This window comes from Chelonoidis abingdonii, chromosome 1 (assembly GCF_003597395.2).
Source record: "Chelonoidis abingdonii isolate Lonesome George chromosome 1, CheloAbing_2.0, whole genome shotgun sequence".
Lineage (NCBI taxonomy): Eukaryota > Metazoa > Chordata > Testudines > Testudinidae > Chelonoidis > Chelonoidis abingdonii.
Window position 1 is genome coordinate 16,589,523 of NC_133769.1, and position 22,407 is coordinate 16,611,929.

At 45.3% G+C, this 22,407-nt stretch overlaps 1 protein-coding gene across 3 annotated transcripts in view; it reads right to left on the reverse strand.

Annotated features, from left to right (window-relative positions):
* Positions 1 to 240: 240 nt before the first annotated feature.
* FRMD4A (FERM domain containing 4A) overlaps positions 241 to 22,407 on the reverse strand; it is a 553,835-nt gene continuing 531,668 nt past the window's right edge. For 2 of the 3 annotated variants that reach the window (XM_075064299.1, XM_075064302.1), the window contains 7 exons: positions 19,750 to 19,978; positions 18,352 to 18,408; positions 16,477 to 16,714; positions 15,769 to 15,933; positions 13,370 to 14,229; positions 10,012 to 10,108; positions 241 to 4,069 (listed from right to left, as the gene is read on the reverse strand). In XM_075064299.1, the coding sequence (XP_074920400.1) occupies positions 3,967 to 4,069; positions 10,012 to 10,108; positions 13,370 to 14,229; positions 15,769 to 15,933; positions 16,477 to 16,714; positions 18,352 to 18,408; positions 19,750 to 19,978 (1,749 nt within the window). In that variant the 3' untranslated portion in view covers positions 241 to 3,966. Of the gene's footprint in view, positions 4,070 to 7,668; positions 7,741 to 10,011; positions 10,109 to 13,369; positions 14,230 to 15,768; positions 15,934 to 16,476; positions 16,715 to 18,351; positions 18,409 to 19,749; positions 19,979 to 22,407 lie in introns of all 3 variants that reach the window. The other variant, XM_075064306.1, reaches the window with a different exon arrangement.

Consider the following 22,407-nt stretch of genomic DNA (forward strand, 5'->3'; position numbering starts at 1 on the left):
TGTCCTTCCTTTTACAACAAGAGGTTGCAGATATTGGGCAAAACTACAAGCTGAGTTTTCCAAGCGCTTTCCCATTAAAGGTCTCAAGGTTGGCACATAAAATCACAGGTTATGTTAGAAAATCTCAGGCACTGGATCTACAGACTTCTGCTATGGCTGTAGCCGGACGATGAAAGGACCCAGAGAGGAGAGTGTTGTTCAACCTTGTTTAATATCTCAAAGAGCCACTGCAACATTTCATTTTGAAAATGCTTTAATAAGGAAGTGTTGACAACACTGTTTTGCAAAATGTAAAGGTAACTATACAAATTCTTAATACAAAAAGAATAAATTAAAGATTTTTTTCAAAATTCTGCAACTTTTTCTACAACATACATATTTTCCCCGATTACAGGTGAACAGAATCCAGTAAAATCATTTTACATGCTCTAAAGTCATTTCAGAGAGACCTATTTTTTTTCTTTTTTAAACTAGAGAGTCCATTTTACACAACTTGTAATAAAACTATGGACATTAATATATATGTAAAACTTTACATCTAGTTAACTAAGCAGTAACTGGTCATCTGATAGCACCTGAATGGGGTTTGCTATGTCCAAAACTAAAACTAATACAGAGGGAAAACAAATTTGATCTTTTCAACATTTTCAACACTCGACTGCATATAGTATCATTTAAAAATAAACCCTGCCTCGCAATATGGCCTGGTGTATGCGTACACCATGCTTCTGGCTAAACCAAGGGGCTTTCATACATAGAGACTAAGAATGCAACAGTGGCTGTATAGCCAAAAAAGGCCTTTATTAAAAAAGAAAAAGAGAGGCTGGTAAGTTGGTAGTCAAGTGCTCATATATAACAGTTGTGTTTTACCCCTCCATGTTATACTTAACCATGTTAATCTAATTTGATTAACATTGTATGTACATTTGTGTATAACTGAATTGAGCTAAACAGTAAAACCTGTTTTACTTAATGTCTTTACTACCAGACTGGCTCACGTGTGCCTTGATTGCAAACCAGAAAAGCAGACCGCAACGCAAAACCCAACCCACTTCTCAAAAGATTTTTCTCCCCTCGAGCCTGTTGGCAAGGCAGGCTCACCCAATTGTTTGCAATGTGACTTAGAACATCATGAACTTCAGGGCTGCCACCCCTTGCCCTCTGCAAAACTGCAGGCCTGCTCTGATTCTGGAGCAATTCATTTTGATTAGCAATTTGTATTACAGTAGCGTCCAGAGGTCCAGAGTCCCTGTTGTGCTGGGGGGCTTGAATCTTTTTAAATAAAAAAGGCTACACAGAAAAAGTATTTACTAGGGAAATGAAAATATGGACAGTTGCTCAAAGCCCCTGAACTTCTTGGGCTAATTCCTGCCTGGTGATTAACCTGGGCCCTTTGTTTATAGTCAGACTTGAACAGATTAGAGTTTAATCAGCAACGGGTATTCATTAATGATGTCTTCTCTCCATCCAAAACCAGAAGTGGGGCAGTAAGAACAATCCCTTCATTAGTCATTCATATTTAGAGCAAGGGAAAATTAAACACACGTGGTATATTGCGTTTTTAGATGAAAAGGTGCCCTCTCCTGTTTGTCAGATCTGCCTAGTGCTTGGTTAGCAAGATAGATGATCATTGTCAACTATGTTTTTATTTCTAAATATCTAATGATTCTTGACTTCCACAGACATTAGGTTTGGAATTATTAGTACATAAGGACGACCGTACTGGGTCAGACCAAAGGTCCATCTAGCTCAGTATCCTGTCTTCCAACAGTGGCCAATGCCAGGTGCCCCAGAGGGAATGAACAGAACAGGTAATCATCCAGTGATCCATCCCTTCTCGCCCATTCCCAGCTTTTGGCAAACAGAGGCTTTAGTGTTTTAAATTTAAATTTCCTGCCAGTGCAAAAATTTGCCAGCTCTGTGGAGAGGTGATTTTTATAACTAATGGCACAGAAGTTAGAGCTGAGTTCTAGTTCTTCCTGCATGCTCTTGGGCAAGTCAGATAACCGCCCTGGGCCTCACTTGCCCCCAGCCACAGCTCCTACAGTGCCTCGCAGGAGTATAGGGTGACTGCAGGGTAGCAGGTAAGTGCAGAATGTTAAAACAAGTCAATATACGTATAAACGATATAGGAAAAAGCACTCACAGTAACTGCTAACATTCATTTTTAAACACCCCTCCTACTCCCACTCTTTCCAAGCCTCCTCCAATCTGTGCTCTTGAAAGCTTCTGGTAAAAAACAGGTTCCCAGTGATACTATTACAAGAAAAAAGGTGTGGCAGCCCTCAAGTTTAGTTTTAAATTTCCTGCCCTCCTTGTCTGGTAGACTAGCATTATTCTTCGAACACACGCACGCAAGCATACTTGATTTCTTTAAACTAAAGCTAACCTCAGTTTCTGCTTTTCACAAAGTAACCCCCTCCAGCCATTTCTTTAATTGCCTTTCCCATAGGAAATCGTCATTCGCATGCACAAATGGGGCGAGGACCCCACCCCATCTAGTGGCAATAAAAACAGCGTAGCACCGTAGCGAAGACGAGACGTGCCAGCTTCAACCCCCACCTAGCTTGTGCACTAGTTCAGTACAGAAGTGTCTTTGAGGCCTTTTGCCGTTTGATGGCTTGACATGTGTAAAGCATTGCTCCAAAGTACATGTAAACTTGCAGCTCCTGGTCACGACTCTCTCCTAGGCTTCCTTTTGGTATTCATAGACAATGAGAGTCTGTGTCAAGTGCATCAAGGTTACTAATTAATTAGCTTTTATTCATTATGGTCCTTTCTTGCAATCTGAAAATTTGCCTAGTCTGCTGGTTCGTAGAGAACCCTACTGAACCCTTCCGCTTTATAACATCGTGGGGTCCCTTGGATACCAATACTTTGGTGATGAGCCCTTTGCTACACTGGCACTTACCAAAAGCATAATAATCGGAACCGTTATGCTAATGTGGCTTGACCACATCGATTAGCTCGTAATGTGCTTTCCTTTGATTTCATGTTAAACACTTTGTGCATAAATAGGATATCCTTTATTGGTTATTTCTATTCATAGAACGGCTTTTGGCAATTTTCACCTTAATTTATCATAAGCGTTACAAAAAACCCCAAACAAAAAACTGCATGTATTGGTGGTTAGCCTGTGCCAGCCACAGATGCTAAGAATAGCAGCACTTGCCTCTGCTTTAGATCATACCCTTGTAAACCTTTGTGTCTGTCCACTTTAAACAGCAGCTTTTCAAGACTGATTTTACGATCCCAGCCCAGAGCTCTGGTGTGTCTTCATCCCAATGGGTTTTGGTGGTGGTTGTTTTATTTTTTGGAAGGGCTTAAAGTGAGGAAGGAAGTAAAAACAGTTTCCAAAGTGTAGACTGTCACCTCTGGAAATGGGCACACTTACAGAGACACTGCCCATGCTCTCGTCTCGTAGTCATTCTGTGATCTTGGCAGCACTGAACTGATTGCGATATTCTGACACATTTCTGAAGCAAGAGGAGCTTTTCTTTACTCCAAATAAATAATTCAGGAGTAAGGAATATATTTCACAATTGCTGTTTCTTGCCCCCTTAACTAATGTTCTGTTGGCTTCAGACTGCAAGTTGTAGAAATCTTACTATTTTCCCATGCCGTAGACCTATAAGATTGTATTTATACCTTGAAAGACTTTCAAAGAAAAAACCCTGCTGCCATCTGGCTGCTAACATAGTTATTCATAATGTCCCCACCCCCGGCCCTTTGGGCTATAGGAGTTGTATGTCAGTCCATGGCAACCTGGTTTGAAACACTGCTATCCGTTGGTGGTTGCGGATGCAGCCTGGGGTTAGTATCTGTAATGGCATCTTGAATGGCATTTCGAGAAAAGTGCTTAGCGTTGAAGCTGGTGCCAGGCGACAGTGCATCTGGGTAAGGCAAATGAGAGGCAGTGAGGTGATCTCAGAATGGCATTGATGTGATCGGATTGAGGTCAGGGGTTCACACTAGAGTCCCAGGCTTGGCTTTTTCCTGTCCATACCACTGGACATCTGCTAGTTCTGGATAGAGGGGAGAATCCAGGAAACAGCTATCATTGTAGCTCCTACAGAAGAAAGGAGACTGCCATTAGAATGAATGCTGCCGCAAGAATACAGGCAAAAATTCAACCACAGACACACCACCATGTGACAAGAATGGGAAAGGAAAGAAAATGTAGCATGTTCATTGGCACCTTGGGTTGGTTCTCCAGACAATCATGGAACTGGCAACTGGGGCCGATTCAGCAAGAAGGAGCCACCCAGTAGTCCTCTCCAGAACAGCTCACCTCTGCGGAAGCAGTACTGGGTGAACAATTCTCACTCAGATCTCTCCATGCCAGCTCGGGTTAAGCTAATTTCTCTGGACAAAACTGAGTTCAAATGACATTTCCTGGCCCCTCCTCACAAAGGAATTCACAGAATTGTATATCTGTCTCACTGTCCCCATTCAGAGATCAAATGAAGTCTCTAGTCAGTAGCACCTGGTCTCATGGGCGCTTTTGATATGATTGATGGCTGAAAAGACAGGGGTCATGTCTAGTGCAAAAGTACGTGCACCAATACTTGTTTCTACATGCATTCATCCCTAAATGAGATGGTGGATGAGTGGCTAGAGGAAGAACCCTCTCTACCAGAGCATGAAGTGTGGGTATATTTGCTCATCTGTATATACGCATGCAACTTTATATGTGCACTGGTTCTCTCTCACATTCTAGCAGCAGCCACTGACTTCTCACCCCTCATAAGTAGGAGGGTTTTCCCTTGGAGTGATTCTCTGTAGGGTGATTCTCTGTAGGCCTAGGTGCCAGAGTTGGAGGACTGTGTGCTTGGCCACTGAGATGGGGGAATAAAACCTTACTTCTTTTAAGTGACTGACTTGAAGGGGAGTGGAAGGACCTGTGCTGTCATCTCAGCACCTCTCAAGCATAGCTACCGAAATGTGAAAACTTTTGTCAGGCCTGAATCTCTGACTAGGACAAGTGGACCTTGGAAATCATTTGAACAGGATAGGCCAGGAAACTAGTGGCCAGACCTCCTGATGGCTTTTTTCCATCAGTGATGTCATGAACAAGAGACTCATGCTAGCATGTAGGATTAAAGACATTAACGTTGTTGTGTGATGACAATGGCTTTTTGGTGACTGAAGGAGGTTCTGATGAAGCATGATGCTGTGGCATCTTGGTGTTGTGATGTTACACAGTTGATGGATGATGCATCACAACATGCTGACATAATGCCACCACCACATCACAATGTAAAGGTCTCATGGTGACACACAGGGGTTGCCCTGTCACACTGACTTTCAAAAGCTTCATAGTGTGTTTCTCTTCAGTTAGCGAATACCTTATATTTGGGGTATGTCTACAGCAGACAAGGAAACTGTTGCTGGTGTACTGATGGCATAAATAGTTCATTGCCTTGCTAAGTCCCCTGTTGCCCATTCCCAGCTTCTGGCACAGAGAGGCTAGGGACACCATCCCTGCCCATCCTGGCGAATAGCCATTGTTGGACCTATCCTCCATGAACTTACCTAGTTCTTTTCTGAACCCTGTTAGTCTTGGCCTTCACAACACCCTCTGGCAAAGAGTTCCACAGGTTGACACTGCATTGTGTTAAGAAACACTTCCTTTTGTTTGTTTTAAACCTGCTGCCTATTAATTTCATTTGGTAACCCCTAGTTCTTGTGTTATGAAAAGGAGTAAATAACCCTTCCTTATTTACTTCCTCCACATCACTCATGATTTGATAGATCTCTATCAAATCCCCCTTAGTCGTCTTTTTTCCAAGCCGAAAAGTCCCAGTTTTATTAATCTCTCCTCATATGGAAGCTGTTCCAAACCCCTAAACATTTTTGTTGCCCTTTTCTGAACCTTTTCCAAGTCCAATATATCTTTTTTGAGATCGGATAACCACATCTGCACACAGTATTCAGGATGTGGGCGTACCGTGGATTTATACAGAGGCAATATATTTTCTGTCTTATTATCTATACTTTTCTTAATGATTCCCAACATTCTGTTTGCTTTTTTGACTGCCACTGCACATTGAGTGGATATTTTCTGAGAACTGTCCACAATGACTCCAAGATCTCTTTCTTGAGTGGTAATTTAGAACACATGATTTTATATTTATAGTTGGGATTATGTTTTCCAATGTGCATTACTTTGCATTTATCAACACTGAAGTTCATCTTGTCATTTTGCTGCCCAGTCACCCAATTTTGAGAGATCCTTTTGCAGTGTTTCGCAGTCTGCCTGGGTCTTAACTATCTTTAGTAGTGTTGTCTCATCTGCAAATTTTGCCACCTTCACTGTTTACCTCCTTTTCAAGATAATTTATGACTATGTTGAACAGTACTGGTCCCAGTACAGACCCTGGGGAGCACCACTATTTATTTCTCTGCATTCTGAAAACTGACCATTTATGCCTACCCTTTGTTTCCTATCTTTTAATGGTTAACCAGTCCATGACAGCTTATCCCATGACAACTTACTTCGCTTACGAGCCTTTGGTGACGGACCCTGTCAAAGGCTTTCTGAAAATCTAAGTACACTGTATCCACTGGATTCCCCCTGTCCACATGCCTATGGACCCCCTCAAAGAATTCTAGTAGATTGGTGAGGCATGATTTCCCTTTACAAAAACCACGGTGACTCTTCCCCAACAAATCACGTTGGCCTATGTATCTGATAATTCGGTTCTTTACTATAGTTTCAACCAGTTTGCCTGGTACTGAAGTTAGGCTTACAGGCCTGTAATTGCTGGGATTACCTCTGGAGCCTTTTTTAAAAATTGGTGTCACATTAGCTATCCTCCAGTCATCTGGTACAGAGGCTGATTTAAATGATAGGTTACATACCACAGTTAGTAGTTCTGCAATTTCACACTTCATAAAACATCAGGGTTGGAAGGGACTTCAGGAGGTCATCTAGTCCAACCTCCTTGCTCAAAGCAGGACCAATCCCAGACAGATTTTTGCCCCAGATCCCTATAATGGCCCCTTCAAGGATTGAACTCACAACCCTGAGTTTAGTAGGCCAATGCTCAAACCGCTGGCCTGAATACTATCTGGTTCTCATGACTTATTCCTGTTTAATTTATCTGTTTGTTCTAAAACCTTTTAGATTTTATCTTCATAGCACTCCTGTGAGCTAGGGCAGAATTATCCCAATTTTATGTATGAGGAATGGAAGCACAGAACAGATTACAATGACTGGCCTAAGACCGCATAGGAAGCCTGTGGCTGAGATGAGAATTGAACCCAGGTCTCCTGAGACTTAAGCCACCCTTCATCTCCACAGAAACATCCCCCAGTACTTTGTACAGACTGCTTTGAAATGACTCGAGCAAAGGGGTTTCCCTTGCTACCCTTGGCTAGCTGTGCTTATCCACTTGCATTCCCATCCCAGCTGGCGTGAAGCCTTCCTTCATAGGGGAAAACTAAGAGCTACAGACTTGCTGAAAGGGCCACCCACAGATGCCGAGGCTTGCAAATGCTTCCAACTTGCTCTTCCAGGAGCTGAGCAAAGCCTTGCTGTCACTATCCAAACGCCCACACAACCCAAACGTCCGCTCCTTACGGATACTGGGATGTCAAAAATAATTTGCAGAGCACAAGTTACAGGGAAGAAGGATGAAAGAACAAAACATTCCCTTACTATACCTCTATTCATCAGTACTTTGGTGAGTTGGAGACTGAGACTCATCCATAGTGGGTGAGTTGTCTGTTGCTTCTCTGAACAAAGGAGAGCACCAAGGGAAGAAACAGTAAAGAGGAAATGTTAATGAAAAGAAGTGACACACATTGTTAAAAGCTTATTAATACAGTGGGAAAACAAGTAGATGAGTCGCCTTAAGACAAAAGAGTTAGTGACATAAGAAGACATGTCAGGCAGAATTTCAAGCCTTTGATTCATGCTGGGAAATATCAAAGTGCGTTGCTGTGATGGCCAAGTCTGCATTCTGCACCTGGTAACAAATTGTACTTGCCTCTTTTTAAATTTTAAATGGTTTTGTCACTTTACTCAGGCATGAAACCAATAATGGATTAATCTGTTTGATTCCTTTTTGCACAGGATGTTGGTCCAGATCCTCAGATGATGTAAATCTCCATAGCTCCGTTTCCACCAGCTGAGGATCTGGTCTGTTTTTTTTTTTTTTTTTGCGTGAGACTGGGAGGAGAAGCTCTGGTGCATGGAAGATGGAGAGAAAAACTAGGAGACTTTTCAACTGGTTTCAGATCAGATTACCTGTATTCAGGGTAGGGATGTGCTGAGGAAGATGATTACAATGGGGGCTGAGGCAGAATCAAGGCTATGGCTTGGGCTCAGATCCATACCTTGAATGGGGCAAATCTCAGCTGTTGATTTCTGCCATTTTGGAGTCTTGGAATACTTTGGCTGCCTCTGAACTGGAACCAATAAAAACACCCACTCCTGTTTTGGACCGGTCCCAAACCTACAACTGTTAGTATGGGTTTGGGGGCCAAGAATTTGAATTTGAGCATGCTGAAATGCAGACAAACTTGTTTAAGGATCTGAGGTTCAGTTTTTATCCCCCATCTTTGTTTTAAAGCTCAATTTTCTCTTAATGTCTTCTGGGTTATTGTTGCCATAAAACCAAAAGGCAGGTGTGGACATCTTTGTTTATACTAGCGACAAAGAGTCCTGTGGTACCTTATAAACTAACAAAAGTACTGGAGCATAAGTTTTCGTGGGAGAATACCCACTTCGTTAGACGCATGTCATGGAAATTTCCAGAGGCAGGTATAAATATGCAGGCAAAAATTATACCTGCCTCTGGAAATTTCCATCACATGCGTCTGATGAAGTGGGTATTCACCCATGAAAGCTTATGCTCCAGTACTGCTGTTAGTCTATAAGATGCCACAGGACTCTTTGTTGCTTTTTACAGATCCAGACTAACATGGCTACTCCTCTGATACTTTGTTTATACTGGAGCATCTACAAGCATAGATATTTGGGTACAAGAGAGAGATACTGAGGTAGATTAGAGTAAGAAATTCAAGACCCACTAGTATTTTTCCTCTGCAATGACCGTGGGATAAGCCCACCACATCTTAGTTCACTGCTCCTAGAGGACCATTACAAATGGCTCAAGGTCTCTGCAACCCTAGGGCAGCAGTTCTCAAACTGAGTTCCCCGAAGCTTCTCCTGGTAGCTTAACAGAACACAACATTCTGAGAATCAAGCACTGGGATATGGGGTGCTGTGTAGATCCAGGAAAGGGCCCCTGTTTCACCTAGCTTACAACGTTGACAGCAGAACAAAAACTCTGGAGAATCAGTGCCCTTGGGGAAGCTTCTTTTCTGATCCTTGAACTATGTGCCTCTGAGCAACCTTTCGGATGTGTTGCAAGAGGTACCATAGACTAGCATCTCACGTTTATACTGCAAGATTCCATTGAGGCCTGAAAGAACTTGGACAACCACAATGGCATTCACAAAGAAAATTCAATGTTAGTGCTCCAAACAGCATGGGGAACACAGGTGGCGTCTACACAGCTTTTGCTGACATTCTCTCACCACTGCTCGGACGCTGGTTCTAGCACTGGTAGCAGATTGTATGCGAATGACAGACTGATGCAAATGTTGAACCAGTCTAAATTAGGGGTTTCCCCATTGCTAGAACTGCACTAATGCTAGACCAATGGTGAGCAAACATCTGAAAATGTTCTGAGTAGATTAGGCCACTGAATACCTGAGAGTGTTCCTGTGCCCAGACCTATCCTCTTTCACCAGTGTCTTCTCCTTGCACTGTATAGCAAGGCACCGAATTAGAACTTGTTTTCCGCTTCAAGTGCCTAAACGATTGCGATCATCTACCTAAAAATTAAATCAAATCTGCATTTCATACTTTAAGGCAACTCTGGCATGCTGAAGCCTAGAACCTGCTTCAGCATCCAGGATGGTGGTTTTGGAGCGGCTAGAGAAAACTGTGGAAGACCAAGGAATGCTAATCCTCTGACTCTCCCTCCCGAGACTCACCCAGTCTGCCATGCTACGATGTGGTGGGGACTGCTTGGTGGTGTAGCTGCTAGTTCACTAGATGGTGTTGAACTCCTCTGGCTGTGAGGTAAGGCAGCTAAAAGTGAGGGAAAAAATAACCAGTTAGACAAGGAGAACAGGGTTAAGGAATTCCAGCACTGTCAGCTCATCAGAGAAGAAACGGCAACAGCCCAGGAGTTGGAATATCCCATTTACAAATGGCTCTCGGCACGTACTCTCTGAGCAGCACAGGTGCTGTGCGAATGGCCAGCCAGCAAACTCCTGACTGCATCTGCTGCACGTACACGTGCCTGGCTCTGCGTTCAGATGCACGGGGAACATTTTATCCCACCCAGCCTCTGACTGTGTGTGATTATATGGGCTGAAGATCCTTCCCCATCTACCAAACTCCCTGCAACCAAGAATGGGAAATACCCAGTATCTCAAAACATGAAAACAAATCAATGCTTTATTGCCATTTGAACCCATAGCACTCTTATGCCATAGCAGTGGCTGGGCACCTGTCCCTCCACATGAGCCAAAATAAAGGAGCAAAGTCAGCCTTGCATCTTTGTTGTCTCATTTCAGAGGCTTCACAGGCAGCTCAGGAACCATGGGAGGAGTGAGTTCTGTGCTAGTAGCCGTCAGGCTGCTAGCTGGGAGCTTCCAGGCATATATACCACTTGCTGAACAAAGAACAGCTCCACAGATTTCAAAGCTCAAAGATGTTTTTGGCCATGCCCTCGTAGTAAGATTAATTTAAATGTGGCTACTGTGAACTTATCAGCATGAGCCAAAAGTGGGCTGATCTTTGTTAATTTTATGTTAATGACAGCATCTACAAAAATGAGACAAACACAGTAATGTAGCAGTAGCGGTTTTACAAGACATTTCTGCTTTAAGGATCTATCTGAGAAACCCCTCTTTTGGTCATTCTATCCCAATGCATAGATCCCTGGAACAGTGACCTCTTCAAATCTGAGATGCTCAGGAGCTTAGTCATCTTTGAAGGACACTGTGGGTCCGATAGACATTTTAGAGCCATGGCTGATCTATCAAATGATTGATGCTTCCAACTAACTCTCTCCCACAAGCTGTTAAATTCCTTACCTGCGGTTAAATAACACTCAAAAAGAAGACAGAAGCAAAGTCTAATCTGTTCCTTACAAGTGAAGGCCCCATGGGCCACTATTATCCCATCATCACAATGGGGACTGGCTTTTAGAACATGACTAGGTCCATACTGGCATGGTCAGTGAAAGTGATCTACAGCTGGGGCAACTAACAAAGAGACAAGATTTTTGGTTTTACTGCAGACGCCCCCCGGGTTATGCAAACCTGGTTTGCACAAATCTGCACTTATGGAAAAAGTTTTTTTTTTTTTTTTTGGCGTAATGGTCGAGTATACGTTTCCAACTTACACAAAATTAGTGTTATGCAGGGCGTTCTGAAACTGAATGCTTGCATAAGTTGGGGAGCGTCTGTACTAGCATTTTCTTTCTTAGGCCTGGTCTACACTGGGGAGGGGGGTGGGTGGGAATCGATCTAAGATACTCAACTTCAGCTACGATAATAGCGTAGCTGAAGTTGACATATCTTAGATCAGCTTAGATTGACTTACTTCGCATCCTCGCGGCGTGGGATTGACGGCCACTGCTCCCCTGTCGACTCCGCTTCCGCCTGTCGCCCTGGTGGAGTTCCGGAGTCGATGGGGAGCATGTTCAGCGATTGATGCATCGCATCTAAATGAGACACGATACATTGATCCCTGACAGATTGATCACTACCCACTGGATCGGCGGGTAGTGTAGACATACCCTTAGATGCCCCAACTATCTGAAATGATAGGATTTCCAAAATAGGCCTCTACAGCTCAGGAGAATAAGCATGTTAATTTAATTTTAGGTACTTCCTGCTTCTGTTTGGAGCAGAAATGCCAAAAGGTCCCTGAACTTCCCGTCAAAAAAGGGATAAAAGAAAGTTTGCAGAGCAAAGGGACTGGGGTGGTTCAGGTGAGTGGTAATGTACTGTAATGCCTTTCACCATTAAATCTTCGGCTCAGACAAATCCAGTCTAGGGTCTCTGGTGAATGAACATTCTCAGCTGATGGCTGTTCAGTGGTCCCTGTGATAGGCTCAGTTCAGCTCTCAATAGGCAAATAGCAACATTTTACAAGCATCACCACTATCAATTGGCATCCTGGCTGGCAATCTCAACAGAGGCTCCCAGGGCGAAGCAGGCCTCAGAAATGGGATCTTTAGAGGTGGTGTCCTCAGGGCAAGGTTGAGGCACAGGGGTAGGAGTGAAATGAGGGAAGCTTGTCAAGATGCTGCCCAGGCTGTAGCAGTTCTGTCAATAGAAGCCGTCAATCAAGCAACCTTCGCTCCCTCACTCTCACGGAGTTGGGTTAGATTCAGGTTTTTTGGCAAAGCCTCAGGTTAGTTCAGCTTGCCCTGCCTTATTCAAGACAGAGACTGATGGCAAATAGGTATTGAATCTTAAACTAGTTCATCTCATTTCAGGGAAACGTAGCACAATCTCTGCAATTTATGAACAGCTGCAAGGTCCTGCTATTATTTAATATGAATATTAGGGGAAAGGCCAGAGGCCCAAACAGGATGGGGCTCCACTGTGTTAGGTTCTGTACAAAGATATGGCCTTACTTTATAGAGCTTACAAGGTTACAAGGAAGCACCTCTAGTAGTTGCACTGAAGGTATTGTATGAATCGAGGATCTCAGCCTTCAACCACTCCCCAAGTCTTTTTTAGTGGGGCCACTTGCTCTTTATTTTAAGGAACTGTGCTTTTTTTGTCATACCAGATAGTCTTATGTTCCTAATGGAACACTGATTAAATGCCTTACTCGTCTATGTATTTATTGGGAAAAATCAACTTCTCTTGAGTTTTGCTATGTTTTTCCTCATTGCTCACTTTAACGGACCCTGCCCACAGCGATAAACCTAATGTGATACTTAGGATCAGCCCCCGCAAATGGGCTTTTTCTCTGTTACCACTCTAAAGGCCTGATCCAAGCCTACTGAAGTCAATGGAAACATTCCCATAGATTTCTGGAGACTTTGGCTCAGGCTCTGGGGATCTTTCTCCTAGCTCTCTGAAGAAGTCATTCATGATGGATGAGCTCCAGGGGACAAACCCTCAGCTGATGACACTCTCCGATAAAGTTCACTCAGTGCTAATCCCATCATCCTACATGCCTGTGCTTCACATTGTGCTATGTTCACAAAAGGACAGGGGACACAGGCTGGTCTGGTTTCATTCATAAGTTACCAAAGCGCAATGCAGGCATTAGACAGCTAAGAACAAACTTGGATCTGCTTCCCCTGGGGCCGGCTCTCACCTGATGTTGCTTTACACATTTGAGGCATCCTCGTTACCCTGCTGTGTGCCACGAAGGTGCTTTGAGAAGATGTGCTGTATTGGGAGCTGCTGTCCGAGGAGGTGGAGCTTGTGTGCGACAGGCGGCTGTGCTCCTTGTGGGAGGCTGTGGACCGCTGGTACCACAGCCGGAGTTCATCTGATACTGCAGTCCTGCCCGAGCCCTTCTCATGGCCTTCTCTGCCCAGAGATGGAGTCCTTATGATCTGAGAACGGGAGGGGGTCAGTCTGACTGAGTCCACTTCGTCCCCGTGCCAGTTCTCTTTAAACATCCCCCCTGCCGTGTAGGAGTTGGAGGTTTTAAATTGTGCTTTCACGCTGTAGTGTCCCTCCTGGTCATTCTCCAGGCTGCGCACCACCACAGGCGTGGAGCTGCCTTCGATGTACAGGGGGTACTCTTTGATCCTGTACTGAGAGGAAGGCTGGCTCTGGCTGTGCAGATAGACCCCCGGGTGCCCGGTTCCGTTCCTTGCCGCCAGGTTGGGCATGCTCCCTGAATTAGAAGAGACCAGGTTTCCCGCAGATTTGTGCCTTTGCCTCTGCCGCTCTCTGGCTTTTGAGGGGGAATCCTCGGCCAGGGTGGAGTAGTTGGGGTTCATCTGAGCAGGGTAGTAGTGCTCAGAGCTGGAATGACTGGTGCAGGAAGAGCAGTCGTCCATGGGGTCAGAGCCATTACTGCTACGAGTCCTTGGGGTGTAGAAATCGGGGCTCCCCGTCTCGTTCTCTGACCCAAGGAGCTTGCCTTGTGACTCTAAGCTGGAGCTTCTGTGTCTAAAGTGCTGAGCTAAGCTGTGCAGTCTGGTTGGGCTGATGTCTACTGACCTGCAGGTGTCAGGAAGACAGGTTTTGAGTCTGCTTGGTTAACAAAACACGCAGGGTCTTTTTCTAGCATTTAAAGCCAAAACAGCATCCGCCAATCAGTACAAATATATGGAGCTAAGCCTGAGAGGTGCTGAGTGCTCACAACTCCCCACTAGCTCCACCAGCCCCAGGCAGGATACGGGGCATACCATGCAGGTATATTAGTGCAGGAATTGAAGTAGATGTACCCATCTGAGGTGAACTTCCCACCTCCCTGCCTAAAGCCAGAGCAAGTGGGCTTTATGAGGGGAACTAAGCAGAGTTATGGGGTTGGACTCCACAGGCAGCTTGTGGAGCTGCAGGGCTGCAGCCCCTCTGATTGCGGTGGGTTGAAAAAGCAGTCAACTCCCCCTCCACATTCCCTGTGTGCAGATTTGGGGCCACTAGATCCAAATACTGAGATCCTCTGGCTCCTCCCCAGCCTATCTGGAGCCTGCCTGGCACCCACTTTCTGCAGCACACGGGGGAGGGAGTGGGGGGGGCAGAAGCCTCCCAGCATGGTTGCCCCACTAGCCACCTCCCTGGGCAATCCCCATCATCACGCATAAGTGGTGCAGAGGACACTGCCCACGGGTGAGTTTCACCAACACAGCGGCAGGGAACACAGAGTGCGGTGGATCTGTGCAAACCTTTCCTATGGTTTCTGTTCTTGGGATTCGACGCCCCCTCCCCACTGCTTTGCAATGTGGGGGTGGGCAACAACCCACAAAGTGCAGCCCCAAAGTAAGGTGCACTTCCTTTGCACTCAGGTAGCTTACAAATGCGTTGCAGGCCTTTCCTCACGTTCAGAGTGACACTGGGTAGTCAAGGCCAGCTCATGCAGCACCATCCCAGGGAATGAATGTTTTTCTGCTCCCACCTCAGAAGAATCACCTCTTTTAGGCAGAGTGGCTTTAGAGCTCAAGACAGTCACAGTGTGACTGTCCTTCATGCAAACGCCCAGATTTGCATGTGTAGAAGGGTGCTGATTCACATCCAAATCTGGGTGGCCTTTATTCATGCTGGATGGGCTCTTCCCCAGTTCATAAAGTTTCAGTCAGCCACTCAAGGAACAGAAATGATACCCTGTAACCAATCAGACCCACCTCTACTTGGTCCCTCAGATGTTTCACTTTAGACAGCCTTTTCGGCATGCCCAGTTCACCGTAGCAATGGTTTAACACTACCCAACCTTTCGTGTTCCAAAGGAAAGGATAATTCCCTAACCTTAACTTGAGCACTGATATCAACACCTTGTGACTTTCAAAGAGTGGCTTGGAGGTTGTAATGTCCATGAACAGTGAGAACCTTTGGTTACAATCTCACCGAACGACTTGGTCCATTTTAGTTTTTTTTTTATTTGAAGTAAGTTGAGGATTCAAGCCCTGATTCAGGAACGAATCCCCACCGAAGAGAGCGCTTCCTTCCTGAAATGAGGCCTCTTGTCCTTAAAGCGTGAAAACAAAAAATACTTTTGCGTAACAAAGGGAGTCGAGTTGTTTCGGGAGCAGCAAGACTTACCTAGTGGAATGGACATAATGCGGACTGCGTACCCGTAGATCTGGTGTAGATGGCATGCTGGACTGGGAATTCCAATGCGGGAGGCTCCTGATGGGGCTATTTTGCAGAGAGCTGCTCCCTCCAGCCTCTGCACAGCTTCCTGTGCTGGGGAACCGTTTGTGACTGCTGCAAAGCAAACGCTGCATTTCAGACTTCAGACGGAACACTCTACACGTAGGACCTTGAGTCTATGGGCCACATACAGTACTCAGTTACACACATCCCACTGAAGCAAATGGAGTTCCACACACATAACTGATCTGAATTGTTTTTTATAGTAACGAAAGTTCAAGCACAAGCTGTTATGAAGATTCAGCAGAAGTTTCAATGAGAGGCTGATGTCTGTCCTCTCCAACTGCCTTTTAAAATAACAATCAGATACTGACCAGCACTTTGTGTGACTATAACTGTTATGATCTTCTACGGCATGATTATTTACCAAAACAGCTAAATATCATTCAAGTGAGTGATGTTTCTGCCATGAGATTTGGGAAAAGTTTTCATTATATAGGCTCAGGTTAAAGACAACCTCTCTCTCTCTGTCTCTCTCTCTCTCTCTCACACACACACACAGCATTACCAGAAAGTGTCCGTCATTACCATACCAAATGGGCCTCTACAAAAAGGAGGATGTTTATGTAGTTGGCAATCTCTGACTGTCTGACTCACCTGGAATGACTGTGTGAGGAGCATTTCTTGACCTTCTCGTAGGGTTCATCCAGGGATGACTCGCTCCACATCTTGGGCTTGATAGGAGACTTGTCATAATCATTCCGGTGGTAGTGCATTTGTCTGAGTCCTTCCAATGACTGTGGAGGAGGTGGTCTGTTATGTAGGGGTGGCCGGGGAGGGAGTCCTTTGTGAGGTGACTGTAAGGGGGATATTGTGCTGATAACCTGAGAATCCTCTGCAAAGAGAAACAAGAAGAGCAGCTGATGCTTTTGAAGGACACTAGGCTGCAGTGTGGCTTTCCCCCAGCACGCCCAAGATTACCGCTTGGATACAGTGCAGCAGACAGAGATGATTTTTCTGAGCATGAATTATATGGTAATGAACTTAGGGCCTGATTTTAAGAAGTGTTCCAGTAGAGGCTCTAGTTCAGTGTTTTTCAACTGACGGTGGAAAGATGGTGGTCATGAAAGGCAATCGGGGGAATAATAAACTTTACAATCTAAAGGAAAGAAAATAAAACTCTTCTAGACCCGTGTGCACCATAGTTCGGTCACTTTCATGTTTGTGCCAGCAACCCTCTCTGATTCTCCCTTCCCCTAACTCTGCACACACCTTTCCCTTTCAAGGTCAAGTATTTGTTGTCAACCTCTTGAAAAATATACTCCAATTAAATAGGCTTAGCACTGTTCTCATGGACACATTTACTATAAAAGAGAAAAAATGTAAGAGGGGATGCAAATAGTTTTGGACTCTGACTCAGGAATCACCAACAAAAACCTGTAGGAGAACACTTCAACCTCCCTGGCCACACTATAGCAGACCTTAAGGTGGCCATCCTGCAGCAAAAAAACTTCAGGACCAGACTTCAAAGAGAAACTGCTGAGCTTCAGTTCATCTGCAAATTTGACACCATCAGCTCAGGATTAAACAAAGACTGTGAATGGTTTGCCAACTGCAAAACCAGTTTCTCCTCCCTTGGTTTTCACACCTCAACTGCTAGAACAGGGCCTCATCCTCCCTGATTGAACTAACCTCATTATCTCTAGCTTGCTTGCGTATATATATCTGCCCCTGGAAATTTCCACTACATGCATCTGACGAAGTGGGTATTCACCCACGAAAGCTCATGCTCCAAAACATCTGTTAGTCTATAAGGTGCCACAGGATTCTTTGCTGCAACCTGGAAAGGTTGAGCTACATTCCTCTAAATCAAACAGAAGTTATTGGACTTGATATAAGAATCACGGGGTGATCTTCTCCAGCCCGTGTTATGTAGGAGGTCAAACTAGAGCATCCTAATGGTCCCTCTACTGGGGGAGCTATGGATGTGCAACGCTCCTGAAAATCAGGCCCTTAGTGTGAGTCATATGCCCTATTCTGCCAGCTAGGAGGTCTTAAGGGGTTGCGGATTTGTTACAATATGTATGAGCCTTTTCCTACAGACTACGCACTTATTTCTATTTCTGTACTTCTTATATATAACTGAAAAAACCTTCAGGGGGGTTTGATGAAAAGTTGCTGTTGTTTGAAATGATCTGCTCTCAAATGGTAAGGACAGGGGTGGTATAGCCATTTTGGTCCCAGGATATTAGACAGACATGGTGGGTGAGGCAATATCTTTTATTGGACCAACATCCGTTGGTGAGAGAGACGAGTCTCCGAGCATACATAGACGAGCTCTGGGTAAGCTGGAAAGCTTGTCTCTCTAACCAACAGAAGTTGGTTCAATAAAAGGTATCACCCACCTCATCTCTGAAATGGCACTGGCATACAGGGGCACAGGCATACAGGGGATTTCCTCCATTTTCAGGGGGATGCAATCATCCTTTCCTTTACTATGCTAGGTTTCTAGGTCTGAGATGGACAACATACCGTCCTCAAGAACAAGGGCATCTGAGAGGGAGCTATCTTCACTGGCGATGTTTCCTTCTGAGGAGAAGAAAAAAAACAATCAAAGGACCATTAATATCACTGTGGTTTAACACTGAATCGCAACAGAATCTTCCCCAGTTCATAAAACACAGTCGTCCCTTGTTCTCCACACTACCAAGAAGCAATAAGATTTCTATTAACATAGGCCAGTTTACTCAGTCCTTACTCAGGCAGAATTCAGGGCAAAGCCTGAGTAAAAACTCCAGGCCAGCTCCCTTGACAAGCTGAGCTCCCTCCTGGGAGTTGCTGAGTGCCTTCAACTCCCACTTATCTCAGTGGACATTAGGACTGAGTCAAAACTGTGAGCCCAGATCCCCAGAGAGTGTAATGGAGCCACACCAATTTTTACCAGTTGACGATCAGGCCCTACAGAGCTCAAGATTTGACCCCTCACACACTTATGAAGTTACTATTCAGTTGCCAATGAAAAACAAACACAAGGTGCTCTGATTGTAGGACATTCAACAATACTTCCAAGTGCCCTCTGAAGCAACAAAAGAAATAGCACACAGTCCTTTTGCCAGAAGTGTTCTGACGTACACAGCTCCCTGGTGTTTGTGTTTGTTGCTCTGACACATGTACTGTCACAGAGCAGAGAGGAACTAAAAATGCTTTAAGGGCAGCACAACACAGTTGGGTTACAAATAAGGAAGCAAGAGAAGCGGTGATAATTTCAGCTCTGTTTATAAACAGGAAGAGCAACATTTCTGTTCGTCATGTGGAAAGGGACAAAATCAGCAAGAAAAACATTGTTCTGTTATTTTCAGGCTTTGAAGGAGGTTAATAGAAATTACTTTTAAAAATGGTGTAAACCATAAAAAGTGTCCTGAGGATTATGCTTTTGTAAACAAATGGGATGATGGTGATGATAATACTTGGATTTTATATGATGCCTCTTGCCCAAAGTTTACTAATAGTAATTAAACAACATCTTTCTGAAGGAAGTATTACTATACCCATTTTACAGGTGAGTACATTGACTCACAGACAGGTTAAGTGTCTTGCTTAAGCAAACATAGCCTGAAATTTACCCATGTGTTCTGAGCTAGCATATCATCTAGGCACCACTCAAGTCCCATGTCAGCTCTCCAACCAGGACAAGGAAGAGACAGAACAATACAAAGGGCGAAAAAAAGACTCGGAGTCCATTAGAGGGAGAGGGGCACTACTGGGCTACAAGTTAGAGCAGGGCTTTGGGCACCAGGGCTCAGTTCCTAGCTCTGGCTCGGTGTGGGTGAAATTCACTCCCTGTGCCAAGGCCTCTATTCAAGGCTTATACACCACTCAAGGCGCACTTCAGCCCTTAAAGATATGACCCAGGCCCTGAACCGTACTTACCATCTATGATCAGGGAGGCTCTCTGCGTTGGCTTCTTTCCAGATTTGATGCGGTACTCATTGATGGCGTTTTCGATCTCCTGCAGTTTCTTTAGGGCATTAAGGTAGGAAGTTTTCCTTTGTTTCTTCAGCTTTTTGCTGACATTGGGGTCACTGGCCAGGCGCCGAGCAGCCTCAGTGATCTGGGACTGAATTGCAAATTCCCTCTCCAGGCGCTCCAGCTCCGCTTCCTGTCAAATTGGGAAGAGATTCTGGCTGTCCTGGCTGCAAGCTATCGCAGCCAGATACTCAGCTGGCATAGCTGCATGGCAAAGCTCCCCTGACTTCAACGGGTCTATGTTGCTTTACACCAGCTGAGGATCTGGCCCTAAATGGCACTTAACAAGAGACGAATCCATCTACCAACCTGCCCCTAGCTCAACCACAAGTGCATTGTTAGGGCCAGCCTGTGCAACTGCTCCTCAAGCTCATGAGTACTTGCTCACATGAGAGAACTCATGACTTCAAAGGACTGCACAAGATTGCACAATCTAGCCCAGTGGTTCTCACCCTGCCACCCGCAGGCCGCTCAATCAGCACAGTGCTGTGGCCCATGTGACATCCTCAGGGCATACGCAGCCCACAATGGTAAACAGGTTGAGAACCACTGATCGAGCCTTTATTTTGTGAGGATCGTCAATACTAAACTCAGTTCATTCCAGCTGCTGGCCCAATATGGCTGTGTCTGCTATTTGTCTTGCAGAACAAACTCATATATCCTTATGTGGTGGTGTTTGAACCCCAACCTCTCTTCCACGCATATTTCTAAGGTGTCTGTCACCATAGTGACCGAGTGCTGTATAAAAATGAAACATCAGGATAAGTCACAGTGCAAAGTCATGACATTTCAACATAATGTTACTGGTTAGCGCTTGTATAGTGCTGATCACCCATTGAACTAATGTGTCAAATTCATCCCAGTTACAATCCAATCCTATCAAATGTCATTAACGTGAGGCAATGCATAAATGCGCTGTGACACAATGTCAGCAAGGGACGTCACAGAGGTGATATATAACGAAGCCATGCACAAGGTAGGGAAGTGTAATGGTTTTAATACATGAGTGGGCAAACTTTTTGGCCTGAGGGCCACATTGGGGTTGCAAAACTGCATAGGGGGCCAGCCTGGCCCCCGCCCCCTATCCGCCCCCTCCCACTTCCTGCCTCCTGACTGCCCCCCTCAGAACCCGCAACCCATCCAACCCCTCCTGCTCCTTGTCCCCTAACTGCGCCGACCTCTATCCACACCCTTGCCCCTTGACAGGCCCACCAGGACCTCACACCTATCCAACCCTCTCTGTTCACCGTCCCTTGACCCCTAACCACAACCCCGCCCCCTGACAGGCCTCCCGGAACTCCTACGCTTATCCACCCCACCCCGTTCCCCATCCCCTGACCATGCCCCCCCGAACCTCCACCCCTTATCCAACCTCCCGGCCCTGGCCCCCTTACCATGCCGCTTAGAGCAGCATGTCTGGCAGCCAGGCTGCTCAGCCAGGGCCAGACACGTTGCTGCACTGCTCTGCAGGAGCATGCAACTCTGCCGCCCAGAGTGCTGCCTGCGTGGCAGCATAGCTGCGGGAGAGGGGGAACAGCAGGGGAGGGGCTGGGGGCTAGCCTCCTTGGCCGGGAGCTCAGGGGCCAGGCAGGGCGGGCTTTGGCCATGCCAGAGAGCCAAAAAGTTAGACCCTGTTTGGCCATGGCAGAGTTAAACTGTGCTTAAGCAGGGTTAACATGTCAGGGCCAGGTTCTCAGCTGGCGTAACTGGCAGTGATACCGTGACATTAAGTCAATGGAGCTATGCCAGTTTACACCAGCAGAGAATCTGACTCTTTGCCTGTAGCCCATGAAGATGAGAACATGGGTTGGAATTTTCAAAGCGGTCTGGCTCTCTTACACACCCAAGTCCTATTAACTTTCAATGAGATTTGAGCTGCGAATTAAAACATTAGCTTTGCTAAATGCTCAGTGCTCCGATTGCAAGCACATTTAGTCACATATTCAGCGAAACCCTATTGGTAGCCATATTCAAAACCTCTCAATGTACTAACATGCATATACACCGCAGTTGATGCTATAGAAATAACCCCTCCTCAGACCAGAATGGCTCCCTGAAGTTTACATTTTGGGCATTTTGGCTTCAAAATCTCTGTGCTGTCAGTGGTGAGTCAGCATTGCTTTAAATCTATAATTATAGCTCCTCTCACATTACTGCCAGCTGAAGGCCTGGTTTTGTTTTGTAAAATGAGTTTTGCTTTGAAGATTTCGTAAGCTCTGTCAACACTAAATTTATTAATGGTGCATTCGACACAATGGAGGTTTAAGACGGAGAGCCTGATCTGACTTATTGTGGCAAAATGCCCACTGAAAGTAAGCAAGGGAGGATTAAGCACAGTGCTAAGAGTGATTAAAAATAAATCTAGCTAAGGCTCAGCCCTGCAGTCCTTACTCAGACAACACTCCCAGTGAAGATACTGAGAGCCTGGCTTCAATTGCAGCTTCTGGCCTTAATGGTTTTTTTTCTAAATCACCCTTAACATCGTAAACAGCTGTCTTCATTTGTCTCTCCCCCATTAATCTCTTTTTTGATGGATGGATGCCTTTATGCGAACTGCCTCAG